Genomic DNA, 21,805 nt, shown 5'->3' with positions numbered 1-21,805 from the left:
AAAATAAAATATAATATTAGGGTCATCGCACTAGTTTTCGTTCACATACGCTAGAGTTATAATAATTATAATGTTTAATTTCTCGTACAAAATTTGAATTTCGCTCCTTTAACTAGTAAAATGACCCACCCACGACCCACCGACTCCAATTTTTTTTTATAATTATTGCCTGGATGCAAGTCCTCTAAGCCAAAATACCGACTCTAAGTAAATGGGAGCAGGTCTCAGACGAAGGATACTATAGACTTGACACAAGCGTACACCCGTAAGGGACAGATATAGAATAATGGAGCGAATTTAAGAATCACTTTAAAAATGGCTGACAGTTTACCATAAACAACCTACGTAATTTGGGCGGATAATAAGCTTGACAAGTCATGTCCTTATTGTTTGCCACAAACTCGTTTGTGGCAGCGGCGAAAAAGTGAAACTATGACAAAGACAAAAAATTACATTTTGCTCTCTGTCACTCTTATTATAATTTGTATGTGACCATCTCGTTCGGTAGAGGTATTATTATTTGGCTGTCTAGTCTATAGTATCCTTTGTTTAAGGAGCAGGTCTAGCAGGAAGGAAAATAGAAGCACCTATATAGGCTATACAATTTGAAAATAGTAAACATATTATAAACTAAGAAAACACTAGAAATGGCGCAAAATTAAAATTTTCTATTGAAGAATAAACATTCACGGCTATTTTTTATATTTATTTTTGCCGCTTTTTCTAGTGACGGGAACGGCTTGACAGACTACAAAAGCTTCAACCACTATTAGAAGTAGCGTGTAATTAGTTGAAGGTCTATAGAGCCCTAAATACGAAGTATTTCCGAGCGCGACATTTCTTTCTCTTTTACACCTTAGTAAATTACTATGTTGCTATCCTGCTGTCACTGAGACGTGTTCTCCCCACCCATTGTGATTTGTTTCGTTGTTCGTTTCGTTGTCGTGTAGAGTAGAATGCGCTTGGTTGCGCTCGATAATTTAGTTAAGTGTTCTGATATTTAGTTTTCTATCTAAATGTAGGTCGAATTAAGTTATTTGTGTGTTACAATTAATTAAGTAGTTTTATTTAAGTGACATGAAGTAATTTTGTACTACAAAGATGCCTGGAATAAGAAAATATCGACGTGATACCAGCGAAGTCAGCTGTTGTTTGAAATATGTTATTTTTGGTGTAAATGTGTTGTTTTGGGTGAGTATTCTTCAATTTATTTCATTAAAAAGACTCTGTCATGTTTGTTTTGTATAAAAAACTGATAGTAGTACGTTTGACCAAGTAAAAGTAACATAGTTACGATTGTTTTCTTAGTGTTAGTGTAAACGCCTTACAATTACAAAGAAGTGCAGTTCAAGGCTAGAATAAACAAAAAAGAAACGAGTTAGCTATTCTTATGTATTTGGGACAGCTGAATTTCCATATTCACGAGGATATTAGCCAGCCAATGTGTCAGTATTTTCATTTGTTTAGGTGTATTGAATTGAGGCCACCTCAATTTATTGTAACAGTACAAGCTTGACATTACACATCCTCTTCACGATCGCGAATTTAAATATGAGACTCGGGTTCTTAAAACTGATTTATGACTAATGATTGTGTGGAAGAGCCTAGAAAATATATAAATACATACTTGTTTTAGCAAAATAAAATTGATTTTAATTGAAAACAATGTGATCTTGCCATGATGTCTGGAATTTTTAATGCTAATCAAACAAGATTGACGTTGATTGTACAGTGAACTTGGCAATGACTGGGTGCCTATTTCTACTAGATATTCTCTAGAACTTAAGAACATTGTATGGGGATTTGGGTAATAACAATAAATTATTTCACACAAAACATGAAATAAAGCATCAGAAATCAATAAAGCGTCACTACTGAGACATTTTGAGCAAACTTATCTCTTTTCATTCAGTTAAATTCATTTCTTGCTTTGCTTGGCTTTTGACTTCTCAAAATTAAATGAAAGCGCTACTTTGTTCATGAAGTAAACAATTGCGTAGGTATGCAATTTGAAAAACAAGAAACTCTTTCGAATGGAATTTTCCTCACATAAATAAATATTACAAATAGAATGAAATACAATGAAATACTTTCCGGCCTTTTTCTGTATAAATTACATACATGGCTGAATTTTTCTATAATGGAATTAAATGAAATAAAGTAACCAATAGGATAGTGTTCACATTCAATACTTTCTTTGCAGTTCTTGGGTCTTATAGTACTGGCAGTGGGCGTGTGGGCATGGACGGAAAAGGACACATTCAACAACCTGTCTCAGCTGACCAATATAGCACTGGATCCAGCTTTCATATTGATGTGTGTTGGTAAGTAGGCTTACATAATATATGTTTTTTTATGGGATCGAACGGGCAAACTGTTACACAGGTCCCCTGATGGTAAGTGATCACTGCCTGTGTGATGTAATGTAAATAATAATATTTGTTACATTCTCAAGTAAAAGGTACCTTACTGTAAAGATGAAATTTACACAACTTAATACAATTACTTGGTGAGAGGGTATTGTTTCAGCTTAAGCCACAATGTGGTAGTTTTTTATTGAAAACAGCATATTTTTCAATAACTGTCCTATTTTTTCAAAAATTGAATGTAATATTTTATCCACAGGAGCAAATAAATTCAAATTTCGAGTTATTGCCTCATGATTATTAATTAAAACAAAACAATAAACATTTACAAACATTTTGTAGTATCCATTTAAATTAGATATGTAACTTAATATGTTTATTATTTCCTTCACGTTGTAAAAAATGTTTACTGTAAGTAAATAAATAAAATATAGAGCAGCCATTCTCAAAGTGTGCTCCGCGGACCCCTAGGGCTCCGCAAAGCCTCTCTGGGGGCTCCGTGTGAAGTTTGGGTACCTGATATGCAACTTGAACTCTCTTCCATTAAAACCAAATATTCACCAATTGATAAAAATAAAAAACAGTTTCATGTAATACCTCACATTAGAATCTAGTGATTAGATTTTACTATCATGATGGGTTCCGTCAGATGTTTTACTTTCTAAAAGGGTTCCATGGGAAAATAAGTTTGAGAACCGCTGATATAGAGGGATATCTTAGACACAGTTACATGGTAACAGTGAAACAGCTACTTTGCCTTATTTTTTTTTCTCTTTCCCTTACATTTGTTTGAAATCCACATCATTACAAAATGTTACATTTAATCAGGTGCTCTAATGACTTCACCATGGAGTTGTTTGTTTAGCTTATCTAATAAAAGAGACAAGAGTATTGTTGTCATAATATTTGTTCTGAGATTGTTGCATACGTTTGTAATGCTATAGCAATGATACAGTTCTTATGTTGGTTATAAAAGATAATATATAGGTTGGATTATAAACGCGTATGCGTAATTAACTGTTGAAGATCTCATATATTCGCCAGCACTCTCGTAAACCGACATACCTCTAGGCTTTGTACGACTTCGGTGGTGCAGCTAAGATAAACGACGCTAATGTGTTGAAAATATGATATTTTTGGATCAACAACTACATAGGTACTATTTTGGCAGCCAGCCACTTAAAAAAAAAAAAAACCAAATGTCTTAAAACCTTTTTAAATCCACTATGAGGGCAGCGCTACGTGGCGCTACAGTCAAAACAATATGTATAACATACTGCCTCATCCCAAACTACACTAGACTCGTATGTTGTGATTCAGCTGACGAGTAAGGTCGCCAGAGGTCAATAAGGGTGCGAAGTCTTACGATCAGCAACGCGTATTGTCTTTTCACATTATTCGATCTTATATCCTTCCTACATCTTATATCGGATTGGATAATGTGAAAATGCTCTTACAAGAGCGGGTTGTAATCTTGTTCGCCACCGACGAAGAATAAAAAAGCTAAGTGTATTGTCTTAGGCCGATAGTCCACTATCATGACCATAGACAACGCCGTCCTTTTTCTTCACGTTGGAGAAAAAACCGGCCAAGAGCGTGTCGGGCCACGCTCAGTGTAGGGTTCCGTAGTTTTCCGTATTTTTCTCTAAAACTACTGAACCATCAAGTTCAAAACAATTTTCCTAGAAAGTCTTTATAAGGTTCTACTTTTGTGAGTTTTTTCATATTTTTAGGGTTCCGTAGTCAACTAGGAACCCTTATAGTTTCGCCATGTCTGTCTGTCCGTCCGTCCGCCGATAATCTCAGTAACCGTTAGCACTAGAAAGCTGAAATTTGGTACCAATATGTATATCAATCACGCCAACAAAGTGCAAAATTAAAAAATTGAAAAAAATCTTTTATTAGGGTACCCCCCCTACATGTAAAGTGGGGGCTGATATTTTTTTTCATTCCAACTCCAACGTGTGATATATTGTTGGATAGGTATTAAAAAATGAATAAGGGTTTACTCAGATCGTTTTTTGATAATATTAATATTTTCGGAAATAATCGCTCCTAAAGGAAAAAAAAAAGTGCGTCCCCCCGTCTAACTTTTGAACCATATGTTTAAAAAATATGAAAAAAATCACAAAAGTAGAACTTTATAAATACTTTCTAGGAAAATTGTTTTGAACTTGATATGTCCAGTAGTTTTTGAGGAAAATACGGAAAACTACGGAACCCTACACTGAGCGTGGCCCGACACGCTCTTGGCCGGTTTTTAAATATATGGTTCGAAAGTTAGAGGGGCGACACACTTTTTAGGGTTCCGTAGTCAACTAGGAACCCTTATAGTTTCGCCATGTCTGTCTGTCCGTCCGTCCGTCCGTCCGTCCGTCCGTCCGTCCGTCCGTCCGTCCGTCCGTCCGCGGATAATCTCAGTAACCGTAAGCACTAGAAAGCTGAAATTTGGTACCAATATGTATTTCAATCACGCCAACAAAGTGCAAAAATAAAAAATGGAAAAAAATGTTTTATTAGGGTACCCCCCCTACATGTAAAGTGGGGGCTGATATTTTTTTTCATTCCAACCCCAACGTGTGATATATTGTTGGATAGGTATTTAAAAATGAATAAGGGTTTACTAAGATCGTTTTTTGATAATATCAATATTTTCGGAAATAATCGCTCCTAAAGGAAAAAAAAGTGCGTCCCCCCCCTCTAACTTTTGAACCATATGTTTCAAAAATATGAAAAAAATCACAAAAGTAGAACTTTATAAAGACTTTCTAGGAAAATTATTTTGAACTTGATAGCTTCAGTAGTTTTTGAGAAAAATACGAAAAACTACGGAACCCTACACTGAGCGTGGCCCGACACGCTCTTGGCCGGTTTTTTTCCTTTAGGAGTGATTATTTCCGAAAATATTAATATTATCAAAAATAATTTTAGTAAACCCTTATTCATTTTTAGGGTTCCGTAGTCAACTAGGAACCCTTATAGTTTCGCCATGTCTATCTGTCCGTCCGTCCGTCCGTCCGTCCGCGGATAATCTCAGTAACCGTTAGCACTAGAAAGCTGAAATTTGGTACCAATATGTATATCAATCACGCCAACAAAGTGCAAAAATAAAAAATGGAAAAAAATGTTTTATTAGGGTACCCCCCCTACATGTAAAGTGGGGGCTGATATTTTTTTTCATTCCAACCCCAACGTGTGATATATTATTGTATAGGTATTTAAAAATGAATAAGGGTTTACTAAGATCGTTTTTGATAATATAAATATTTTCGGAAATAATCGCTCCTAAAGGAAAAAAAAGTGCGTCCCCCCCCTCTAACTTTTGAACCATATGTTTAAAAAATATGAAAAAAATCACAAAAGTAGAACTTTATAAAGACTTTCTAGGAAAATTGTTTTCAACTTGATAGGTTTAGTAGTTTTTGAGAAAAATACGGAAAACTACGGAACCCTACACTGAGCGTGGCCCGACACGCTCTTGGCCGGTTTTTAAATACCTATCCAACAATATATCACACGTTGGGGTTGAAATGAAAAAAAAAACAGTCCCCACTTTACATGTAGGAGGGGGGGGGGGGGGGGGGGTTATTTTACCACTTTGTCGGGGTGATTGATGTACATATTATGTAGTACCAAATTTCAGCTTTCTAGTGGTAACGGTCACTGAGATTATCCGCGGACGGACGTACATTCAGACATGGCGAATAATGGTTCCTAGTTGACTACGGAACCCTAAAAAGTAGGCATACACATACAGACCTATGATCATATACATATATAAGTGTACTGTCGATCTTACTAATAGGTTTTATGGTCCTGTTTCAGGGGCGATCACATTCATAATCGGCTTCACGGGCTGCGTCGGGGCTTTGCGTGAGAACACCTGCCTGCTGGCCTGCGTGAGTAATTAACACTACACTAACACCAATTTAAACACTTTAACGTACCTATACGTAGTCAGTCTTAGACCTTAACCAAATGGGCTAAGGCTTCTGACTGATCACTTGTGAGTCTGTTGGTCTAACAGTCCTATAATGTGTACATACACGGTGTAACATAAGGAAACCGAATAATTTTAACAGCGTATTCCTCATCATATTAGAAGAGTAAAATGTCAAATGTCAATTAATGATGATTGATGCCATTATCGGACATAATCTAACTATCCTCGTTGATAGATATCAAATAGTAACTCATTGCAAAAAAAAACTTTTTAGAAAAAAAAATGTTTTTTTATTTGACGACCGGTCTGGCGCAGTCGGTAGTGACCCTGCCTGCTGCGCCGCGGTCCCGGGTCCGAATCCCGGTAAGGGCATTTATTTGTGTGATGAGCACAGATATTTGTTCCTGAGTCATGGATGTTTTCTATGTATATAAGTATTTATATATTATATATTCGTTGTCTGAGTACCCACAACACAAGCCTTCTTGAGCTTACTGTGGGCCTCAGTCAATCTGTGTAAGAATGTCCTATAATATTTATATTTATTTATTTATATTTTATTTCAAGTGCCAGTTTTACGAATAACTACTTTTTATGTCAAAATACATCCAAAAAATTGTCAAAAAAATTTTTTTTGGCGATATTTGCTTGACATCCCATTAACATTTTATCTTTATTTTGCCCTCAGAAATGCGTAGTTAAAATCTATCGGTTTCGTCATGTTACACCGTGTATAATATAACGAGTAAGGAAAAAAATGTTGATCATGTACTTTAAAGTGTTGGTAATAGAGGTTTTGTTTAGATATTTGTAAACATCTTGTCCACTTCGATATGGATGGCGACTATTTAATTATTAACAAAGATGCTATGTATTTTTTTTTTGCCTCAGTAAATCAAATAATAGCAATTTTTCAAACATATCTTAAAAAAGTACTCATGCATGCAATATTGCTTATCTAATTGGCTTTCTTAATGAGCTGAATTAAAGCCGTTGGTCTAATATCACACACATTAAAAACATGTATAAACTGTAGATAAAAACTGCGTAGTAAATGTATTAGCTCTGCTAATAAAGTTGTTAATTACTATGTTTGTTTCAGTATGCGGTGTTTCTGGCGCTGTTGTTGCTGTCTGAGATGACGACAGGAATACTTTCTTTGTCTTCAAAGATTGGGTAAATTCTCAAATTGATTACCTAATGTTTGCCTTAGTCATATCATAGTAAAAAAAATTCAAGCGCTGGTAGCCTAGCGGTAAGTACGTGCGACTTTCGTTCCGGAGGTCGCGGGTTCGAACCCCGGCTCTCACCAATGATTTTTTCGGAATTTTTGTGCGAAATGTCATTTGATATTTGCCAGTCGCTTTTCGGTGCAGGAAAACATCTTGAGGAAACCGGACTAATTCCAGTAAGGTCTAGTTTACCTTACCCTTCGGGTTGGAAGGTCAGATGGCAGTCGCTTTCGAAACTAGTGCCTACGCCAAATCTAGGAATTAGTTGTCAAAGCGGACCCCAGACTCCCATCATGAGCCGTAGCAAAATGCGGGGATAACGCAAGGAGGATAATGATCATAGTCAAATTTTTAGACAGTTTCACCAATTATTACGTCATATCGGCTTCTCCCCACGACTTTTGCGTGTAATAAATTAATAATGATGATGATTGATAAAAAAGCACTCACTAATCCCTTAATGCTTTCTTGGGCCTCAAACTATATCCATACCAATACCATTTTATGTAATCTAAGAGATTAATCGATTTAAGATAGCGATTTCAGGGGTCAAGAACTTAAAAACAGGCAGATCGTCGAATATTTATTATAAACAAAAATTCGGGTTATAATATATGTACTATCATTGAATAGTTTTAGATATGTGGTTATACCAGGCGGTTCCTAGCAAGCTACAGATTGCGTCATAATGGCGTATTGGTTTTGTCATCTTTCAAGCTCGATCTCCGGCACCGATCAATTTTATGTCAATTATTCACAGTTGACCTGTCTTTGCTCACAACAGTCACAACTAGAGTTGTACCTGCTCTCCGAAGTGTACTAGTTCGTTCTTTTAGGACATTTAGTACAGTAGTACACCGAGACTATACGCATTGAAAATGAAGCGCGCGGGTTTGAAAGACGTCTTTGCACTTGATATGTGATGCATCGTATCGTTTGGTACCGCTATACACGCAAGACTGATTATTTATTTTGGTCACAACATACTATATTACTATTCAGAATCAATGTTTTTAGTATTTATATACATTATTAGTTTTTTATTCCGAGTTTAGGTATATTTAGACAACCCCCGTAAACTTGACCATCACATAATTTTTATTTTAATACGTAAAAGAACTTAAATGCACATAACATAACATTTGTATTAATAGCAATTGTCCTTTCCGAGGACTCCAGAGATAATTTTCGACAACTCCTGTAGGGGCTACGGAAACATATATTAATACAAAACATATTTTTTGCTTCTCGTCTAGGTTATACTGAAAGATAAAAGAGATACAAAATAATATCAAACAAGGAAATAATGATAACATTATTAATACATTGCATTATTTGCATTGCGCCGCGCAGGGTAGACCCACAACACGTACAGCGTATTGTTTCGCAGCCTTTTTCACAACCGCAATTGTCCAAGTATACTATATTCATACCATATTTCCCTGTTTTCAGACCACTGCAGTACCCAACTATCATTGTACGTCTTCCAACCCCAGGATGATGGCATAGGCATAGAAGTAATATCCAGAATATGGGGCGTTGTTATACGACACGGAGTGCTGCCGATGTTGGTTAGGTACTAATTTATTTTCGGTAGTAAACAGTTTGTTGCTCACCAAGTTGAACTGGAGTGAACTTTTCAAGCATGGCGATTATTCCTCCAGGAAGACTTTGTAGTTACTGCGATGTTTCTATCAAAGCTGGTATAACTTAACGTATCAGACGTAAAAACCACGAATAGCAGTAGTACCTTATACTCCGGTAGGTTATTCTCATTTGAAGTCTTAAGAAAATATACTAGATAAGAATTGGAAATTTCCCAATATAATTAGCTCCATAGATCACATGCTTAAATGCCAAATTGGGACCGTTCTTAACACATATTTTAGTGAGCAAGCATGGACTCAGGCCTGTTTACCGTTATGGTTTGGCGGCTGAGGCACTCGTAAAGTGTCGTTTTGCCGTCATTCCTGCCTCCATTTACATCATCCGTCCGATCTCGCACGTAACGCCCTGAAAGCCTCCACGGCTACAAACTGCGAGATAAACTCAACGAAGGGCATGGGACACTCTAGCATCCGTTACCACCCTGAACTCACTCGAGGTCTCACATGAGGCAAAGACCTTTCGAGGCTCTAAGCTAGGTCCAAACCCGAATCTGGCCACTGACTTTACGTCTATCCTTCACCCGAAGACTCCAGTGGTTTTTATTTAAATACCAAGACATCTGTATCGGAAGATGTGATGATACGCGTGAGTCCCTGTTCCGCCATATCTTTTGGGCGAGGTACAATGAGGCTATCAGCTTCTTCTGGTTACGTTCCTATGGTTTACCCTGAAATAGCAGATCCAATGTTCTCTGAGGAAGTAAATTGTTTCGAAAAAAAAATCACCACACTTATAACATCAACAGGCTATAGTTTCTGGAAAAAGTATTGATGGTTGTCATGCTGAACAGTGTATTCCTGGAGGAATAATGGCCAAGCTTGAAAACTTGATCCGCAGACTCAATATTTATCGGTTAACTTGGTGCGCTTGGAACTGTTTCCAACCAAAATTAATAACCAGCATCCCACCAACATCGCCAGCACTACAAAAACATACGCTCCTTATCGCAGAAAACAAGTTATTTTATACATAGATATTTCTGAAGCCCCCTAAGTTGTCGAAAATTATCTCTGGAGTCCTCGGAAAGGACAATTGCTATTAATACAAATGTTATGTTATGTGCATTTAAGTTCTTTTACGTATTAAAATACAAATTATGTGATGATCAAGTTTACGGGGGTTATCTAAATATACCTAAACTCGGAATAAAAAACTAATAATGTATATAAATACTAAAAACATTGATTCTGAATAGTAATATAGTAAGTTGTGACCAAAATAAATAATCAGTTTTGACATGTGGGTAGATCATGATGATCTGCGGGTACCCCCAGTTCGGTTCTAGCCAGCAAGCCAGCACGCGTACGTAACGATGCATCACATATCAAGTGCAAAGACGTCTTTCAAACCCGCGCGCTTCATTTTCAATGCGTGAAGTTCAAAAAAGACTGAACGGATTTTAATGTTTTTTGTTTTATTTTGCAGATGTTAATATTAGATTTTATTTAAAAAAATAAAAATGTGACCATATGGTAGAAAAACTGTTTGTTAATTTCGTGAGAATAAAAAAAAATGAAAATTTCATATTTTTTTTATTATTCGGCCGCCATCTTTATTTTTTAAATGATTTTAATTTTTATATAAATAAATGTTTTAATACAAACTGATAGCTACCCCAACCATTAAAATCGGTGCAGCCGTTATGATTCCAAAATTGTTTACATCGCGTGCGAAAACGTCTTTCAAATCCGCGCGCTCCATTTCAAATGAGTATAGTTCAAAAAGTACTCAACGGATTTTCATGATTTTTATTTTATTATGTAGATAATATTATCAGGTTTAATTTAAATACATAAAAATGTGACCATATCATAGAAAATTTATTGGTAAATTGCACGAGAATTAAAAAAAATAGTTTGAAATTTTCATATTTTTCTTATTATTCGGCCGCCATCTTACTTTTTTATGACTTTAATTTTTTATATTAATTAACGCTTTAATACGATGCGATAGACACCTCAACCATCAAAATCGGTGCAGCCGTTACGATTCTATAAATTTTTAAAAATATGCGGCCGCCATTTTGGAAAATGTCCGCCATCTTGAATTCTAGTGGATGAAAATCGTGTTTCCTCGGATAAAATCATTTATATTGGTCCCTAGTATCACTGTGCAAAGTGGCTTGCTTTCTGCATAAAATGCAGTTTTTTTCCGTAAGCCCTATGACTAGAGAGAGCGAGAGACAAATCGTGCATATGTAGCCGGGAACTGATCGGCCGATTTCGCGGGCTATCGGTCAGAGTCAGTCGGTTCTAGTTCGGTTGCGGTCGGATCACACGGATCGCTTTGCTGTCATTGTCACTCCTCGGCTCTTCGCTCCTTTTGCTCCCATTCTGTTGCGCGTGTGTGAGTGTACTAAATGTACTAGAGAGCAGAATCATTTAGGAGTAGTTCGGTTTAGTACAGTGCAGGGAATCGTGTGTTTTGTACTATTAGTACATGTACTACACAAGCCTAGTCACAACGACCTGCCATTGTTGGCTAAGATTATTATCAAAATTGGCTAAGATTCTTATAAGTGGCATTTTATCTTTTTGACGCAATAAGAAAAACATTGTTTTACTAAATACTCAGTCGATAATATACTCGATGTGCGTCTACTTCTGTTGTGTGGATATAAAAAAAAGGTTATGTAGTGGGAGTCAGTACATTAAGGCCCCATTTACACGGCGTATTAACTTGTATCCGATTTTAGTTGCCTACATTGAGGACTGTTGGTTATATTTCATTCAGCACAGCAAACGAATACGGCTTGTTCTTGCACTGTGTAAAGGCCCTAAGGATTGAAAATATAATCGTTCATAGATAATATAACTGACTAATATTAATATGGCCATTATAATGCGCATTACAGATAAAACAGCAAGCAACAACAGGTTTCCAGACCTTCATCACGCATTACAGAGAAGATCCTGACCAGCAGAACCTGATTGACTGGATACAAGAGGAATGGGTAAATATTGCATTTATTGTCATTTATTTACTATTAGCTTTTGCCCACGGCTTCGCTCGCGTTAGAAAGAGACAAAAAGTAGCCTGTGTCACTCTCCATCCCTTCGACTATCTTCACTTAAAAAGTACGTCAAGTCGTCGCTCTGTTTTGCCGCGAAAGACGGACAAACAAACAGACACACATGCTTGCGGTGGCTATTGGAACTAATTTAACACTATGAAATTTAGCATGGGGAAGTCCACAAAATAAGGGCAGCACGAGTCGTGCACGTATTTAGTTCATAACTTTCGGTCGTTATTAGTAATAGATAATTAATCTAATTTAATAATAATCGTAAGAAAGAATTTGAATTTTGAACGTAGAAGACAGTCATACGTGATACGACACAAAATTTAAAATATAATACATCTACAGTAGCTAATCATGATTAAGTTCTGTTGTGGGTTGTCAATTTAAGGATAAAATGTTCAAATAATCTTAAATTGGGTGATGAGGCAAATACATTAAAATATAAGCAGGTATTAAGAGCTCACTTTTTATACATGTTGTTTAGTACCTACCTACTTTAGGTCGAACGTGGGCGTTCAATGAAAACTGGTTATACGGAAAGTGGGTTAGCTTTCATAATAAATAATAAATAAAATAAATAAAAATATTTTATTCAGTAACAAAAATATCGATTACAATTTCTGTGCTGGTGCCTCTTTTTAAGTATATTAGATACTTGTGTTAAGAGAACACCGCTCTTCCACAGGTTGTTTTACTTACAGTCTAGTGTGTATGTTCATACATATACCATACCTTTTTATTAGAACAATCAAGACAAGAGGATTGCATGCTATAAACTAAACAGTATATGTGGAGAAGAAAAAATATAAGATGCCTAATACAACAATTATCTTCTTTTACCTAATATAAGTAACTAATTTTCTATTTTGTGATAGATTTGCGGTTATATATATATATATATAAAATATAATGTGTGTGTGTGAGTGTGCGTGTGTGTGTGTGTGTGTGTGTGTGTGTGTGTGTGTGTGTGTGTGTGTGTGTGTGTGTGTGTGTGTGTGTGTGTGTGTGTGTGTGTGTGTGTGTGTTTGTGTGCGCGCACATTGATGTAAATTTTATATTATTTTATCAACTCTTCAATTTCATTAAAGCTTTGAGCAACCAACAACCAGTTACTTACTTTATTCTTACACTCTCTATACACGCAAGGATAAATGTCAATTTCACTATTTATTTTATTATATACACAAGCGGACTGAAATTCGTATTGTCTCTTAGCAAATACCGATTTTGTTAAAGGTGCAGAGATTGCATTTCGTTTCTTACGCCTATTCGTGTCATTAGGAATAATTTTGTAATTTATTGTTTTGTGGCGTTTCAGGACAGCGTTTAAAATATACAGCCTCCTAATAGATAACAGATCACAGAGTTCGTATAGATCTTTCGTAGGGAACCTAAGGGGCTTAGAGTACATTACCTTTAGTAGAGCTCTTTGAGCTCTCTCAACTTCTAGGAATTTCGTTTTTGTAGCTCCACCCCAAACCGGTATACAATAGCTGAGAATTGATTGTACTAAGGACACATAAATTTGTTTCGACAGATCTTTGGATGCAACATGTCGTATATTCTTAAAAATATAAATTAGTTTTCGTGTTCGAGACATAATCAGCTCAGTGTGCACATGCCAGGTTAGTCTTTGGTCAATCATTACACCAAGATATTTGGTGGACTCTACTTTACTAATAACTGAACATGAACAACCAAGACCAGGTGTGTCGGGACAAGTATGTATTGTGATTGTAAAATTAGATGTTGGTTGTGTCCTGTCATACTTTGTGAAACAGATGTAATTTGTCTTTTCAGTGTTAAGGGTTAGCAGTTTGGTTTGTAGCCAGCGGGCTATTTTTGCGAGACCTCGCTCTGTCGTTTCCTTTACTGCATCCCAGGTTTCTCCCCAGAAAACGACTGCCGTGTCATCAGCATAGGTATAGATGGACCCTTTATCGATTTGCAAATTACACAGTTCATTGATGTAGATGAGAAATAGAGTAGGACCAAGTACACTACCCTGTGGGACTCCATAACTAACAACACTTTCATCGCTCACATAATTATTTATTTTTACGCGTTGTTTTCTGGTTTCAATATAGCTACTCAGCAGTGACAACGGGGTACCCCTGATACCTATAGACTCCAAAGTGTTTTTTAGTATTACAACAGATACAGTATCGAAGGCTTTTTTGAGGTCAAGGAATACCGTGATACATTTTTTATTGTTGTCTACAGTTTTCACAATTTCAGAGGAAAGAGCGGTTACGGCATCCTCAGTGCTAAGACCTTGCCTGAAGCTGTATTGGTTCTTTGATAATATGTTATACTTGACTAAATAATTAATTAACCGTATATTAATGAGCTTCTCTATGACTTTTGAAATTGATGACAATACTGATATAGGCCTGTAGTTAGAGATGTTATTTTTGCTCCCACCCTTATACACCGGTGTAACCAAAGCCATTTTTAAACAATCAGGGAAGACACCCTGTTCAAAACATAGGTTAGCTAGACGAGTCAAGAGAGGGACCACTATACCGCTTATTCTTTCTAAAAATTTGGTAGGGATATTATCCCACCCAGGTGCACTTGAAGACTTCATATTTGACAATATAACGCAGACTTCATCTGGGTTTGCGCCATACAAAACAAACGAGTCTAAATAAGTGTTAGCATTACGGCCGATTAGAAAAGGTACTTGACAACTGGGAGGTATTTGTTCAGCAAGATCTTTACCAATACTAGAGAAGAATTGGTTAGCAACGTTGACAGAGTCCATTGGCGACGTGCTGCAATCGAGTAACTCTGTGCTTTCCATCTTTTTTGATTTCCTGTTAGTAATATCATTTACAGTCCTCCATAAAGATTTAGAATTCTTGCTCGCCTTTGATAGTTGGTCCATGTCATATTTACGTTTCAGTTTTTCGTTTCATTTGCTTGCCAATTTAAATGCACCTGTAATTGCTACAACGCACGGCCGCAATCTATGCCGTACCAACCAATTTGTAGTTATAAACATATTTTTAAATTTTTATACAATTAACACTATGGTCGCGTAGGTAGGTAATCTTCGACGATAAAAGCCTATACCAATCTACAGGAGTTACCATAAGAAATAAAAAAAAACTCGGCCCTAACGTGCTAAGCTTTATTTTAGGGATTGGCAGATTGTAATTCTTATTATTGTTTTTTTATACGGGACATCTTTTTCCCTTTGAAATTGTAGAATTGAAGTTTGATACAATTTCAGCATATTATCTGCTGCTTGGATTATGTGTTACAAGTTCTTTAGTTATTAAATTAATATTTTCCAGCTCCAATGTTGCGGAGTAGAAGGCCCGCGTGACTGGGACCGCAACGCATACTTCAACTGTTCAAGCGGCGCCGTAGGGTCACGAGAGGCCTGCGGAGTCCCCTTCAGCTGCTGCCGCAACAAGCCGCAAGACATCATCCGCAACAAGCAGTGTGGCTACGATGTCCGCAAGCCGACCTATGTGAGTACTAATACTGATATGAAGGTTTATTCGACTGCTCCAGCGGCGCCGTCGGCTCACGAAAGGCCTTCAGCTGCTGCCGCAACTAGCCGCAAGGCATCCGCAATAAAAATGCGTCCGCAAGCCGACCTATATGAATTCAACTGTTCGAGCGGTGCTGTTGCTTCACGCACTACTTGAAGCCTCACTTTCAACAAGCCGCAGAAAATCGGCGGTCATAACAACAACAAGAGCAAGTGCTCAAGAACGAGTGTTCTATCAACACAACGCCGCTCCAACTAGAGTACACCCAACTACTGCCGTTCGAAGCTTGCGAAGAAGCGCCGCGTCGCATTACTACGGTTAATCGTATATTTAGAGGTTTATTGGGATATAAATCCCTGCTGAAATATTACTTAAAACAAGTGAATATCTTTGACGAGTTGACGTGAGGTTATGTTGTAATGGCAGCAAGTGAGCGAGCGCGTTATCCACGAGCGCGGCTGCCTGGCGGCGGGCGAGGACTGGCTGCAGCGCCGCTTCGCCGTGGTGGCCGCGGCCTTCCTAGGGCCCATCGCGCTTAAGGTTCTCACCGTACTGTAGGGACGGGGCTAGTTTCCGTTGACGATCGTTTATGACGCTTGCTTGGTTTATGAGCCACTTGATGAGCGGCAGCCATACGTGCGAATGAAAAGTCCCATCGCTGTGTCTTGCTCCAATGTATGGCCGCTGCTCACCGCTGTCGCGCTTAGATCAATGTCGTGGCTGAGCCGTAATATCATAGGGGCTGATTTAGACTGAACATTTCGCATGCGATTTTATGACAATACGGCATTTGATGAGTCGGCTGAATTGGGTGTAACCTCAATAGAGATTTTCGTACCGTTTAAAGCGGCCCTGAGATAAGATTCAAATTTCAGATACTCGAGTGTGGACATGATCTTTAAATTTGCGGATTTGTATGAATTCATTGTGTGTTTCTTTTATTCATTATGCAAATTTAAAAAGACACGTAATAAATTTCTGACTCACATCGCACAAGTTTTTATGGATAACTTATCAAGCTGCGTAGTCACAAAAGACTGAGATGAGTACTTAATTGACCCGCTTGATATCGCGATCAACATTCAAACGCTTTATACCAACAAAAATATTGAACAATAAAACTTTAGGTATGTTGAACAAGCGTCTAAAGCGACTTCAACGGAAACTAGTTCGAAGGTCCTCAAAAAGTGGTTTGAGATTTTGCGTTGAGTAGAAATGTATTGAATTTACAAACTGTAGGTATTGCAAAGGAATGAAGTAATGTATATAACTATATTAAGTTTATAATATAATGCAGCAATAAAATAAATCACTTCCTTCCTTTGACCAGAAAGTGCCTATAGGAGTGGCGTTTTCCGCATGGTAGCATATTTGTACCGTAGGTTTATTTAAGACGAGGAATTCAAAGGATATCCCTATGGATTACCTTACATAGTTTTTCCGCATGTTGTTTACAATATTTCAAGTGCTAGAGAAAGTCAAAAATGCCTGTGAAAATACTTTGAATTTCTCGAGTGTTTATGTAAACTATAGTATAGCAAGATGGATGCTTAAAAACTCGAATTATAAATTTGAATTGGATGCAAGCAACTATCTTTTGTTTTTTTATTTTATTTTAGTAGAGGAGTTTGTGTGTTGCATTTGTTTTATTTTTTGTTCTCTTTCTTTCTAGAGTTATGATATTGCTAAGATAATACACGAGAAAGGCTGCCTAGAAGCGGCCGAGGAGTGGTTTGACCGTAACTTGCTGGTGGTCGCTACGACCGCCGTTTGTACTACTTTTGCACACGTAAGTTTCTGTTTGTAGGTGCACTTGCACGTTTTACTTTATGTTTTCTACTTAGGTGGCTAGTGAGTGGTTATTTTTGGTGTTGCTTGATAGTGTAAACGTTATGTAATTTTTTCTACTAAGTAAAAGCAAACGGTTAATGATGTTAAGCAAACGGTATTATGAATGCTATTTTCCTTGACGTTTTCGCTATCGGGTAAATTATAAATGCATGATGATTAGTTATTTATTAAGGCTAAGTAAATATTATATCTTTTATACCTACCTAACCAACAAAAACTGTTTAGTTTTGGTAGGAGCAGTGCCCAAGGAGTTGCCTTGGGCACTGCTCCCACCAAAACTTAAACAGTTTACCTAAGCGATGGGCTATCGGCGATAGAAACGAACTAAAAATAGTCGCTCCCGTTTAAATAAAAGAAAGAGTGAGCTATGTATAGTTCATCGCTCGGCGACGGACTATAATTCGCTCGCGCTATCATCGCGTCTCTTTTAACTAGCTTTTTTTCATTTCTATGGCCAATAGCTCATCGCCTACTCGCCCACAATACGTAAACCTGCGCAACGTAATGAAATTTTAAATAAAATCCTGTAATAATATTTAAAAACATCAAGTACTTAAAAACAATATTTCGCTTACTTTAAACATAAACTAGCACATGTTATATTTTTGCGGATCTTCGTCGTTCTAGAGTATTTTACGATATTAATTTATCACGCAGGATTTACTTATTATGTCATTTATCATTCATTTTTATTTTTAAACTAGTGCTGGTGGCAGTCTGTCATTTCGATTCAAATGACATTTCAGTAAGTTGATAGAAATCGTATATTTTTTTTAAGCACCTCCTTGTACATAGGGCCTAATCGATTCAACCAATTCGAAATTAATCGTTAGATTTGGCAAACGATACGTCTTAGCCACATCGCAACATACTTCAAAACAAATGTGTCAAAAATGTGAACTTACAAATCCGGGACAATAGTAATAATTTCACGAGCTTACAAGCCGCCTGAGTTCAGTAGTAGATCGAAAGTGTATTGTTTGACTTGTAGCATGAATTTGTAGTAGCCCTTTTTCATTCTCGTATGCTTGTCTTAAATTTTTACAATTAAAGATTTTTCTTTCATTCCGTGGTTGTACTTCACTGAAATGTACCGTAATGTAAAAGTACTAATCAAAAAGGATCGAGTGTACAGAGAGATGCTCTCGAAATAAAATGAGTCGTCATAGTGCCATCTCTCGACAACAAACACTTTTGAACACAATTTTGACAATTGGCCAATATTCTTAATTTGATATGTTAAATGTGTCAAATATTAATATTAACGCCATCTAGCGGATAATATACCAAAGGTGTAGTGCCATCTAGGTGAGCGCACATTTCTCTTGATGGTTCCGAGGTACGTTTATTTCTTAGACTTTATCTGTCTATACGGATACTGGAAAATCGTTTCTCAGCGGCTAGATGGCGTTACGATATAATTGGGTCACATTTCAGTGAAGAACAACCACGATAACTATTTACTGACCAACTTTCTACCTCCCCAGATCCTCGGCATATGTTTCGCGCAAAACCTGCGCGCGGACATATTCGCCCAGAAGGCGAAATGGCACTGACAATCAGCCCCTCCTGCGGCCGTGTGACGCCCCGCGCGCGCACGCGACCCCTACGCCGCGCTCTACGACGTCGCCTGCCATCTGGACAGGTGAACGCGAGGAGACACGACGACGCTCGCTAGTTACCTAACTTTTGGATAGATGGCGCTGTTGTTAACTTGATGATTTAGATTTAGAATATCTTCAGGTGACAACCAAAACGGCCTAAACGCTGCCACGGGTACAGGATATACATACCTGAATATGGTTGATATTATTAATAGGAGTTAGAGTTTTGGTTGTCACTTTGATTCTGTGCGTTGTGGTTAGCCAATAGTGTCAGTAGAAAATTTAAACTAAACGTTCTTAATTGATTGAATACAGAGTATTTCTGGGTACATATTTAGTAATAATGCAGTTTATTTTTGTATACATCGAGCGAATCGACTTTTACCTTTTTGTAAACGGAATTTACAACTTCAGTATTTTATTGAGGTTTACCAGTACATATCTAATGAATATGGTTCTACTGACAATATTGCCTAGCTAAAACAAATGTCGATATTTCTCTAAATCTGTTGTTAACGCCTAATAGTTGCTCCTTATTATCGTATTAACCTAGCTTTTCTCAAACTCTTAATAGCTTTCACAACGCATCCTTAAATCCTTCACTTTCACCTCTTTCCCGAAAATTGTTAACGTTGGTGGTGATAAAGTTTATAATAAAATGTTGATGTTGTCATAAGAATTATCCGGGCCATTTTATTCAAAGTTGTCCACCCCGAAAAAAGTTGATATGAAAATGAAACCGATAGAAATTTATTAAAAGCTATTTTTATAGATTCTTTAATAAATAAATTTATATAAAATATAGAAGGTTCACTTGAATTTTAAGTAATTAATGAAAAAAATATGTTTTTGTTGAGTTGAGGAAAAGCGAGTGTTCCGTTCCGCAACCAAATTTAATCGCAGATAATGTAAATATAAAAGGTTTGGGAATTTTACAATATGTTTATTATTCATTCTAAAATAACAAATGAAGAAATTACACTTTTATTTTCACATAAATGCGGACTACTATTTTTTTAAACCCATATATATATCCGTTTCGTTACTTTCAGTACAAAGTAGAGGAGAATTTTTAAGATTACTATACTGTTTCAAAAGTTTGTAGGATGCCATCACTTGTAATCAATAGTTTAAACGTTACTATTTCAATATAAAATAACGGAAACGTAGTTTAATAACAAATTGTATTTAATTTTTGCAAATAAAACTATTTGAAACATGGGACAGTAACGGATCTGACTGTATGGGTAACGGATGAAAGCTAAGGTCTCGTTTACACTTGAACGTGAGTACCTAAGACCTCCAAAGCATATCGCGCATAATGACTAAAACAACCGGAGTGTGTAATCCGTGATTGATTACCATATTTTAGATGAGTTAGTTTTAATTCCATACGTTTTTCTTTTATTTCCCGCAATCAAATTAAACTAAAACATCACATTAAAACCACATGAATACCGCTTTATACTTCCATTCCGATACGTTTTTCTTTCCGCCTATACGAAACCAACGATCTAGTATCGGATCGGAAGTAACGGAACGCTACCTCCGGCGATATTTTACTTAATTATTTATTAAATAATCACAAATCTTGTTTTTAATTGGCTTATTTGGTTTCAGTATTAGTGCTTTGTTTTAGGAATCGATGTTAAAAGGTTGCATATTACGTATTTACCCGCAAATTTGGTTTCGGAAGGTGGAATGAGAAAAAGTTACCCCTGAGTACGAGCTACTTTGATGCGTGTTTGGCGGCAACTGGCAAATGCAAGATGGCGGTATTGATTAGTTTTAAATTAATTTTGCCAAGCTAAATAAAATGCTACCAAATGTTACGAACTTTCTTTTAATTTTAACAGTCATTCTGCGGTTTCGGAATGGAAAATTCCACAATAACCAGATTCCGTCTCGGCAAATTATACTTAATTTTAAATAGTACGTTTATTTATTAACATGAAATATTTTATAACATAATAGCGTATAACTCAATCTTTTCAAATTATGCCGTCATCAATATTTAGTACAATTAGTTATAGAATAAAATCCATAACAAAAACGATATTTGACGTGGGACAGCAAAAAGTTGCCCATTTTTTATCACATTATAATTTTTAACAAATACATAATTATAATAAAAATTTAAAAGAATATTGTAAATTACTGTCAACTAAATTTGGGTTCGAATAAAAAATAGTCTTCAATAGTTTAGACTCTTTAAATACGCTAAATATTATATCAAAAGTATGGGACAAGCCAAAAACGGGGTGGACAACTTTGAAAAAAATGGCCCATCCAGTAAACGACCTTAGCCCAAAGTGCAGACAGTTTCCACAGAGACTATTAAAAAAATAGATATGCGAAGGCTAAGATGTGATTCATAACGGACACATTAGATGGCGCTGACATAAAAGACTTCAAATATTTTGTAATTTTTGCATGAAGCCAATTGTAACAAAACACCGACAGATTGTCGGTGATCGCGCTTATCATAATTAATTATTTACATTTTCTGTAAGATCTTTGTCGGCATAAAGTAGATGGGAAACTGTCTGCGCTAAGATGTGTTCATAACGGCCAACTGTACTGTACTAGCCTTAAAAGAGCTGTGAAAATGTA

General features: G+C 36.6%; 1 protein-coding gene across 1 annotated transcript; it reads left to right on the top strand.

Annotated features, from left to right (window-relative positions):
* Positions 1-947: 947 nt before the first annotated feature.
* Positions 948-19,873, top strand: LOC125241735 (tetraspanin-5-like). The gene is given in 10 exon segments (XM_048150350.1): positions 948-1,191; positions 2,204-2,324; positions 6,192-6,265; positions 7,412-7,463; positions 7,466-7,485; positions 12,064-12,162; positions 15,534-15,713; positions 16,164-16,286; positions 17,410-17,526; positions 19,076-19,873. Coding segments are annotated over 10 exon segments (945 nt in total). The 5' UTR covers positions 948-1,101; the 3' UTR covers positions 19,145-19,873.
* Positions 19,874-21,805: the final 1,932 nt, after the last annotated feature.

Source organism: Leguminivora glycinivorella, chromosome 2 (assembly GCF_023078275.1).
Source record: "Leguminivora glycinivorella isolate SPB_JAAS2020 chromosome 2, LegGlyc_1.1, whole genome shotgun sequence".
NCBI lineage: Eukaryota > Metazoa > Arthropoda > Insecta > Lepidoptera > Tortricidae > Leguminivora > Leguminivora glycinivorella.
Note: the sequence above shows the minus strand (reverse complement) of the source record. Positions and strands in the feature narration are given on the sequence as shown.